The sequence below is a fragment of the Pipra filicauda genome, unplaced genomic scaffold (genome assembly GCF_003945595.2).
Source record: "Pipra filicauda isolate LSUMZ 115617 unplaced genomic scaffold, ASM394559v2 scaffold69_size3009148_pilon, whole genome shotgun sequence".
Classification (NCBI taxonomy): Eukaryota; Metazoa; Chordata; class Aves; order Passeriformes; family Pipridae; genus Pipra; species Pipra filicauda.
The window spans coordinates 44,341-54,454 of NW_024104864.1; the positions used below are offsets into that span (position 1 = coordinate 44,341).

A 10,114-nucleotide genomic window follows, 5' to 3' on the forward strand; every position below is an offset into this window, starting at 1 on the left:
TCCACTTGCATATGGAGGCACACAAAGCTTTCACACAGTTTTAAAAAATTGTACAAAAGAAGCAAATTAAATGGTCACCACAAAGCTCAGGAATGAACACAAGTACCAGAGAGGGGGCAAGTAGCAGTCTTCTCTGGCTTCAGAATCAGCAACAAGAACAACCCTAAGTTAAGGACAGTGGGTTCATCATGGGACAGTGGAAGTTCTTTATAGCAACATAAATAGCTAAAAGCTTTATTCAATAGTACCAGAGTTGACCAGGGCAGCTGGAACATGGTTAGGGCCCGCAATGTTAATGGGGCTCCTTGTAAACTTAGACAAACACTTTGCTGAATCAGGGCCAAACGTTTATCATGATTCTATGATTCTATGTCTCCCTGCATTTGTGATGATTGATATTTTGGAGGCCTTACTCTTTTTCTTTTCTGAAAGGTAGAGAGATGCCTGGGCATTGGAAGCTCCCTGCAGCATGCTGAGGAGACGTAACCTTCTTACCACGCTCCTGATTGCCTTGCCATGGGCTCTTCTCCTAACCTTGTGGCACCAATACCCAACCACCCACTACCTCAGCCTGCTGAGAAGTAAGTGCAAGAGTTCTGCTGTCAGTGTGCTGGTGGTTGTGATGATTGCTGGTTCGAATCCTGGTGGGAGATGCTCTCTAGTGGGATGGGTTAAACAAAGATATGGTTGCCTGAAGGCCCCCTAAGGGTTTGCCTGCAGCAGGCACATAAACTGTTCTTAAGAGCATGTTAAACATGTATCTTGGGCTAGCTTTGGGGAGAGGATGCTGTTGTGCTGAGCAATGACTTCAGACAGATGTGTCCCAATCTCCTCCCTGAAGAGGAAGCAGCCTGGCAGTTGTTAGTCCTCTAACATCTTCTTATTCTTTTCTCCTTCTTTTTCTTCTTCTTCCTATTCCTTCCTTCCTGCCTTCCTTCCTTCCTTCGCCCCAGAAGAGACAGATGAGAACGTGACCTCTAAAGTTCTCCTCAATGGTACGTCTGCACTGAGAGAAGAAGGCTTCCCATCATGCACTCGGCAGCAGCAAAGCATAGGGGCTACCCCTAAAATCATCCAGAATTATGTGTACTCCAGGCCTCCCCCGTGGTCAGACACCTTGCCAACCATCTTTGTTATTACCCCTACCTACACCCGGCCGGTGCAAAAAGCTGAGCTGACCCGCCTGGCCAACACCTTCCTACATGTACAGAACCTGCACTGGGTGGTGGTGGAGGACTCGCCGCGGAGGACCAACCTGGTATCCAACCTGCTGGAGAAGGCTGGGCTCAACTTCACCCACCTCAATGTGGAGACGCCCAAGAGCCTGAAGCTGGGTCTGTCTTGGATCCCATCCCACACCCCAAGAGGGACACTGCAGAGGAACCTGGGGCTGCACTGGCTGAGGGACAGCTTCAGCAACACTGCACCACCAGAAGGGGTGGTGTATTTTGCTGATGATGATAATACCTACAGCCTGGAACTCTTTGAAGAGGTAAGAGACGTAAAATTACATGGGGCAGAAAAGCAGGATATAGCTGCAGAGCCTCTTAAGTCCAGTTGCACTTGCAAAGACCTCGAAGGGAGGTCTACCACATGGACTTTTATCATCAGCTGGGAGACAAGGGCTCTGGCATGCTGCCTGGAGCTCACCTCACCCACTCTGCACATAATGCCAGCTAGGTATAGGGCAGATGCAAACCTACAGCTATGCAAACCCAGGAACCACGCTTCAAAGGGCTTAAAGAGCAAAGAGCACATCTGCCATGGTACGGGCTGCAGATGTGAATAGTCACTCACACACCGTTGCACCAGCTAGAGTCCCTTTTGCAGGGGACCAGAGGATATATACCTCAGAATTTATACTTCACCACAGGGACAGCTGACCTAATTTAAATAAGCACCAAAGACATACTTCTGGCAAAGCATAAGTCTGCACTGTTGTAGGGGTGTGATGGGTAGGGGATGGCAGGAAAGTTGTCTGAATTTCTAGTCTACCTTTACTCCTTGGCTGCCCTTCAGTACTTCAGTTGCAGCCACCACAACAGGGCTGTGCCTCTGGGATCACAGAAGCTTGCCCAGACTTCAGCTGGAAACCTGGCCTTTGTGAGATGCCAAGTCTATTGTAAACTTGCAAAAATCCAGTAAACTCCCTTGTCACCAATTAAAGCCAAACTGTACTAAGCCACTTGAAGTGCAGAATTATGCATCAGAACATATTTCCAGTTCTCAGAATTTTTTAGATCTCTGTTAAGCTCATCCTTTCTTACTTCTTTCCAGATCCTTTCTGACAATTTCAATAAAACCACACTCTTTCAGGCAGTAGCCATGGATGAAAAAACAAGGGGGGGGGATGGGGGAGAAATTGTTATAGATGAGGACAAAGATGGATCAATCATGGGGGGAGATTACTTCCGTGGGGATGAAACTGGAGTGAGTGGCGTTGATAATACAGAGCTAGAAGCCTGATAGAAGTTGTACGTGGCATTTACAAAAATGATAAAATTCTACCAAAAGAAAGGAAAAAAGTCCAAATGAGATCAGGAAACCAAAGGTTTTCATTCTTCTGAGAAACTGAACATGGGCACAGAGAAGCAGTGAAGCAGGTGTTCAGAGGATAATGTGCTAAAAAACAGTCTTGTGGCTTTGGAAGCTGTAGCTCTTCAAGCAGTAGTGCTGCCTAGAGCGATGTGCTGCCTAGAGCGATGTGATTGAATGGGAAGTCAACAGGGGAGGACGGGTGCCAGGGAAAGCAGAGAATGGCACACTAATGGGTTGGGACAAACACTGTGGGGTTGAATTCTCACAGCACTGTTTCTTTCCGGCACACAGATGCGCTACACAAGGAGGGTGTCCGTCTGGCCGGTGGCTTTCGTTGGGGGGCTGCGATATGAATCTCCAAAAGTGAGCCCAGCAGGGAAGGTGGTGGGCTGGAAAACCGTCTTTGACCCTAATCGTCCCTTTGCTATTGACATGGCTGGATTTGCTATCAGCATCAAGCTGATTTTGGAGAAGCCTCACGCCAGTTTCAAGCTGGAGGGAGTTAAAGGAGGCTACCAGGAAACCAGTCTCCTGAAGGATCTAGTGACTATGGATGGGCTGGAGCCCAAAGCAGCCAACTGCACAAAGGTGAGTAGGACAAAAAACCTTGAAGACACAATCTCCTTGCTGTGTCCTGGCTGCTTTTACAGCCTCCTGCCCTACTCCTCCACCTTCCACTGTGCCTGCCCTGTGCTGGCACATGTCGGTGCCAAATGGTGCTGGGACAGACGGACAAAGCCTGCCAAATTCTTCACAGATGTGAAGCTCAGAGAGAGCTGAGAAGCGGTGTTACACATTCTGTGTTAATAAAGAACCTCAGATGTACAATTTGTGCCCAGACTGCTTCTCCAAAATCCAGGAGGATTGGTAGAGGTTTGAGTCTGGGGTTTTGATCCAGAATGATTCCTCCTCCTTGTCACTGTTTCATGCACCTGTGAAGTGTCTCCCAGGATCAACCCCTTTGAATCACATGCTTCAAACAGCTGTGAACCCCAGGTTTCTGAATATTCCACCTAATACTCTCATTGTTTCCATGGCATCCAGAACCCTCGAACTCCTTGTATTTCCTTCTAGGTGCTGGTCTGGCACACAAGAACTGAGAGGCCCACTCTGGTTAATGAAGGCAAGCGTGGATTTACAGACCCCAGAGTAGAGGTGTAAGCAAAGAGCCAGCTCCAGGGTGTGAGTACCTTTGTCTTTATTGTTTTTAACAGGACAAAAAATGTGTACCCATCTCCTTATTTATGCTATTATTTCCTCAAAAACTGCATATATGACTGTCCCAGTAATTAACCATGCTACCCTTTGCACAAGAAGTTTCTTACTCATTCAAGACTCCTTGCAGATCACATGGAAGCTTTGCCAGCTTACAGACAGAGAGAAAAGTGGCAGCAGAGTCCTTCAGCTTCACTCAGTATTAAGGACAAGACAAATTCCTTGCTCCACTCCTTCTGCCAGCTCCAAACTCTTTAGTGTGGGAGTTGTCCTACAGTGTATGGAAGGAAACCACACTCCTGCAGCAACCTTTTGTCCCAGCAGCCCTGCCACCTCTGCAGTGCTTCATGCATCCACCTTCAGCTTTTATCCTGCGTGAACAGCTGTGGTGTGGGTGCAGCAGGGAAAGGCTGATAGAACGCTTAGACCACCACAGAACAGGAACTGGCAAAGCACAACCTACACAGACTCTCAGTTTGAGGGGTTTGGTACCAACGTTATGAGAGCTAGGAATACATCTGCTGCTGAGGAGAAATAGTGAAGGCACTAGGAAGTGCCTTTGCGGTTCACAGAGCCAGGATCAGCAGAAGGATGGGGGATTATGGCAACCAATACTGGTGAGGGCAGGAATGTATCAGAGATCATTGATATGTTCTTAGGAAGAGCTTGATGAAGAACAGGCTTCAGAGGAGCTATGACCTCCTCTGCCAGGTGCCATGCCCTCTCATCCCAGTGTCTGCCTCTGACAGATTCCTATCCAAAAAGATTCAAAAGAATAAATGTATCCCATTTTGGAGTACCCAGCTCTTTCTGAAATTATTCGTATCTGTGTCAGGATACAGGATGCTGAATGATTTAGTCCTACTTAGGAATATATTCTAGGGCTGCTTTCAGTTCTGACCCCAATATACACCTCAGCTCAGCTCTACCAGTGGAAATAAAACTGGCAGCTTTTATACAGACAGGCACGAGTATTTCAACTTCTGCACTGATCTCCTGTGTGCATCATGAGTAGCTGCATACAGCATTTCCACATTGTCTCATCATCTCTGAGTGACAGCTGTACAAAGAGTGCAAAGCAATACCGGTGCCTGTACACCCAGCAGCAGATGGAAGGGACATACGTCAGTTGCTTAAACACAGACACCTGGTTCCACCATAGGGACCCTGGGGTAGCCTACCTGGCCCTCCTGTAGGGCACAAACTCTGTACCGTATCTGCCAGCCTTTTATTAATATCTCAGATATATTAGCAACCCATAAATGATGCAAGACACCTGTGCTTAGGCGGCAGCTCCGCTTTTCACCACTGCTTTTGTGAGATCCACTAGCAGCAACAGGCTCATTTTGCATACTCATCCATTCTGAGTCTGCAGTAGGCTGAGGTAAGATTGCACAAACTCAGCTTACAAGCACTCAGAATCCGGTTAACTGGTCTGGAATTACCACTTACCTGGCAAAGGATGAGCAGGTTTATAAAATCTCAGATAGATTAGACCCTCCTAGACTAATTGCCAGAGGAGGAGCTGACTGTTCCACTACAGATGCAGGGTACGGATGTGACGTTTCCATAAATGTGCCATTTATGTATCAGCACTTTTGTCCTCAGCGTCTCTCCCAGGCCAAACAGCCATCCTACATGAGAAATGCCACACAGAAGCTATGGATTCTCATGGGAATGGCTCCCCACAAGTCATTTGTTGTGGGAAAGGAAAACAAACACTCTGAGAGATAAAGACACTGCCAGACGTTCACCAGCAGGACTTGCATCCTTATCTAAGCCATCCTCTCCAATGCTTTCAAGCAGATTGTTGACTGGGTCAGCCCTGTAGATTTTGAAGGAGCTTTTCACTTGCACTAGCAGTGAATTTGACCACAATACCTTCTGCACCACTGTCTGCCATGTGGGGCAGCTACTCTGACCCGCCAAGTGGGCAGGAGGCATCCACTCCAGGAGACACCTGCAAGGTAAATTGCTTGACTGGGCAGTCAAGCAAAATTGTTAGATTGCCTCTCTTAAAGTTTTAAATTGAGATCTTTGCTGATGGCTATGGTGTTTTGAAGGTCCTTACTATCAAGGCAGCTAAACTTCAGAACTTTGACAGACATGATCTAGATAAGCCAGGGCTGAGGGAAAAAAAAATTGCTTCCCTGGGGATATTCTGTTCTTAGACACAATAGGGAGAATGTTTCTGTCTTTCCCTCCCAGCAATTAGTCCTTGTTGAAGATCAGATTGAGCCAGTTAAATCCCAGACCTCCCAGAGCCTTCTTTCCCTTCAAAGCCTGCAGATGTGAACTAGGCAGACATTGCTTGATGCAGGATTTGGCAATCTCTCATAATCTCTAGTTGGGCCACTTGTACGGCTGCTTGCCACAGAGTAACCGAAAGCTATCACAGCATACATCCCTGCCGACTCTACTGAAACACCTTCGAAACACAGGCTTTGGCTTCTGAGAACAGAAGACAGAAATTAATTTCACTTCCTTTTTTTCTTTGTTAAAGTCCTGAAAAGTATCACTCAAGACTGGTATTATAAAAACTACCTAGTCTTATTGCTAACATTCATTTACAGGCATCTGAGAGAGAAGAGTGTGCTTAGGTTAACACAGGGCTCCTGGTGCCTTGTGAAATTCAGAAACAGAGAAAGTTCATCTGCATTTCAGAGCTCCCAGACAGATTGAACAGGGATCCTCAGATCTCATTCTCCTGCTCTTTCTTTAAAAAAATTATCAAAGAAGTTAAAATAATGATTTTTAAGGGCAGACAAAAAAAAAATCCATCAAAAACTTTATGTAATCCGTAAATAAAATCTCCTGGCTAGGACTCTGTAGTGCAAATAGAACGAGCAGCTCTTCAGCCATATCCCAGCCCAAAGCTGTGCACAGTGTGGCTGAGGAACCTATTTGCTGATGCCTGCCAGGTGTTTGCCTCAGCCATGGGATAGCCCTGTTATACTGTATGTTGTATTGACACCTCTATCTCCTTCTTACCTCACCTTGTGCTTTTTTGACAGAGGCAGCTGGCTGTGATCATTTCTGAAGTTTGTCAGCAACCACAGCAGCTGTGCACCCTGCCTGTTCTGCCCAGCGCTCTGCTCCACTGCTGGAGGATGATAAACACCCCCAAATGTCGCCATTCTGATCAGCTTCCACTGCCCAAAAAGGTGGTAATAAGCAGGGACAGAGATTATGTGATGCCCTGCGATCCTCCCCACCCAGGAGAGGAGTGCTTCCCTTCCCCCATGGGCCCTGTACTTCTAACCATTCATTAAAATTTATTAGATATGATCTTCATTCTCAGCTGTGCCAGCATAGGGGCTGACATCTGGGATGGGTGCAGGTGCCTCCGAAGGTCTCTCTTGCCATATGTAAAACCTGAGCTTCTGTGGTTCAAGAGCAGGAGTTGTCACTAAAGCACAAATGTGGACCTGTTGGCCTGAGGCTGGTATGCTCTCAAACCAGCTTTAAAGCAAAGCTAGCCTGAGAGACTCCCCCTCTGAGGGGTGAATTCAGGTACTTACATGGATCAGCCTTCAGTGTTGGAGAGGAAGCTGTGATGAAGCACCTCATTTGGGGTTTGGGAGTTCAGAAGCGATCTGGTGCCTACCTGCCAACTGGGATCTTGAACTGTTCCTGCTTAAGGTTGTTTTGGAAAATGCCGTCCCAGATCCCCAGGCACAGAACCCTCTGGATAAAGTTCCTCTCCTGCTCGGGGAGACCTGGCAGGTACTGTACCTCAAAGGCCATGCCTCCGTGTCTTGCTGCAGGGACCAGAAAGCAAGGGCAAAGATGGATGGACTTGAACATGTTCAAGGCCTAGAAGCCTGCTGCAGCACCATGAGGGGCTCCAGTATTCTCAAATCTTGTACATGGACTTCCTTCCTAGACCTCCAGAGAGGAAGACAACTCTCTGAAGTGGAGGTGGGTGAGAAGTGCTCAGAGAAGAGGAGCCTTCAGCCTGCACTCATCTGCTGTGAGAACATCAAGGAATGGGGAGACATCACTGGAAAACCTATCTTGAGCACATACATGAAAATTGAAATAGCAAATGTGACAAGGTTTTCCAATTGAACTTTGAGAGGAGCATGTGGTGCTGTGAAGAGAGAGGAGTCAGTGTCATGTGGAAGGGTTTCCCTTTCCCTCAATAGAACAGGAAGACAGCCAGGTGGAAGGCAGCCCACAAAGCAGGAGGTGCAAATGAGGACCGAAGGAAGGATGCACTGGATTAAAAGCACAAGTGTTGGTACCATGTGTGTGCGTGGGGAGTGGTGGTGCTGTGACTTTTCCAGGAAGATTCCCTGAATGACCCAGAAACCCCTTTGAGCATATCTTGAAAACCTTCTTCACTCAGGCCATGAGAAACAAGGCTTTAGGCATTCAAAATACATCAAGGATTTCACAGCTGGGAGAAAGTTATAAGCAACTGAATCATCCCTCACCCAAGAAATTCTGGGCTAGCAGAAAACTTATTTATTTGTTGATTTATTTATACTAGAATTCTTCTCTGCCTATTCCTTGTTTAGTCTTGATTTTTAGCTTAGATCACCTGACATATTCATGAAGAAAGAATATTACCCACCCGCCTCAAAACAGTAGAGCTTGGTGTTCACCGATGAATGTCATATGTTTTGTGCTCCCTGGGGTTTCTTTAAAATGGTGTCTTAAACTGGCAAAATAATCAGAAGCACAGCAAGGAGGGAAGTACAGCGAAGGAAATTATAGTTCCTTTATGCAAGAGACGTGGGTGGCATCAAGTTTCTGGCTCCCAAGCAATCACTGTGAGGTAAAAACATGAGCAAAGGAGTGCCTCACTCAGCAGATAGTCCCCATGGGATCTTGGGAAGCCTCCATGAAGGGGGCTCTTTGAAGAGTATCTGAGAGAGGAAGTTGGTCCATATTCCCTCAGTGGAGAATGAGCCATCATACATCCCGCTAGGAGGGGGCTAAAGTACAGGAGGGGGCAAAGGGAATGAGATGCCTTCCTTCAGAGAGGGAGACAGGAGAAATCAAAGAATAGGCAAAAAATAGAGAAATGGGGACTGTGTTCGGTGAGGCTTAGGCCAGAGTCTGTCTGGATGAAGACACCCAGCAGTATGAGGCCACCCTCTCAGCTGTCTCAGTATGAAGAAATACTGAATGGGCTGAAAAAACAGTGTCTGGTCCCTAGGAAGGTCCTTACAGAGCAAGGGTCTGGCATACTGTCATTGGATAGCATGAAGGAAGCCCAGCATCCACAAAATGCTTTTCACTCCACATTTCTCAGAGCTTTCTGTCCTGTCCTCTTCAGAAGGTAACAGGGCTTGCACTCCAGTGGGCTTTGCCAACCCATCCTGCCACCAGGGCTCAAAGCTTCTACCCAGCATTAAACCAAGATTAGGTCCCCTTTTTTGTGATTTCAATGAATGAGCAAGAGTAAGGGAATAAAGGAGTTGATTTATGATCCTCCATTTTCTCCTCTGAGATGGGCAGAGTTTCTGCCCGTATGAACAGGAGGAGGAATGGTAATTAGTTCTCAGGCCTTTAATCTCACACAGGCACTACAATAGGCTTTTGACACTGACAGTGAGAGTCTATACCAAGGATCTATTCTCTTTGCAACACATACCACCACACACATGTTTTTAGTGAGTTTTTGTTTCTACACCCCCAGAAGAAAGCAAAATTACTATTCCTGTATGTACTACACTGTCAGTTCAGTGTCGGTCAGATTCAGCTCTCAAGACCAGCCCTACCACACCAATTCCATGCTTGCCCCAGCCTGGCCCTGGGGAGCAGACTTTCTGTGAATCAAGAAGTTCTGTCTGTCACTAAATTGTGCAGAACCAAGACCTTGTATGGACAGTGTGAATGTATGCAGCTGATATTCCAGGCTAGCAGACATTTAGACCTGTTCAGCACAAATGCTCTTCCCTGTAGAGCAGCCTAAGGACAGCAAGGACTGCTGCTGGCCAAGGTGTATCAGCTAAGGGTAGGTGAATAACAGGCACCACAAGCTAAGATGCCTGTTTGTTAGCAGAGATGGGTGGGAGAGCCCAGGAGAGAAGCAGCTGTCAAGAGTTACAGGCTTCAGGGCGAGTGAACGCAGTAAGGAGGGAAGCTGCAGATCAAGTCCGAAGTATTTAAACAAGAGAAGGCATCCCAGTGCCTGGTTTTTACTAGCGTATTAGTACCTGATATTCATGTTCTCTGAGATTCATCCAATTCACCAACCAATGTATATTACTAACCTTTCCCGTTGCAGAAAATACTAGTGATGAAAGAAAGAGAATGTCAAGAAAGCACTTTTTAAATGGTTATTTATTTATATTGAATGGTACTAGAGCATTATTAAATACAATGTGAATAGTATGATATTGCACTG

The 10,114-nt window shown here is 46.7% G+C and overlaps 1 protein-coding gene across 3 annotated transcripts in view; it reads left to right on the plus strand.

Annotated features, from left to right (window-relative positions):
- LOC113992793 (galactosylgalactosylxylosylprotein 3-beta-glucuronosyltransferase 1-like) overlaps window positions 1-10,101 on the plus strand; it is a 29,019-nt gene extending 18,918 nt beyond the window's left edge. Inside the window, exons 2-6 of one of the 3 annotated variants that reach the window (XM_027730457.2) lie at window positions 433-581; window positions 957-1,492; window positions 2,830-3,126; window positions 3,613-3,720; window positions 6,768-10,101. In XM_027730457.2, coding sequence (XP_027586258.1) covers window positions 470-581; window positions 957-1,492; window positions 2,830-3,126; window positions 3,613-3,699 — 1,032 coding nt within the window. In that variant the 5' untranslated portion in view covers window positions 433-469 and the 3' untranslated portion in view covers window positions 3,700-3,720; window positions 6,768-10,101. Of the gene's footprint in view, window positions 1-432; window positions 582-953; window positions 1,493-2,829; window positions 3,127-3,612; window positions 3,721-6,767 lie in introns of all 3 variants that reach the window. The other 2 variants (XM_027730456.2, XM_027730455.2) reach the window with 2 other exon arrangements.
- The last annotated feature ends 13 nt before the right edge of the window (window positions 10,102-10,114 follow it).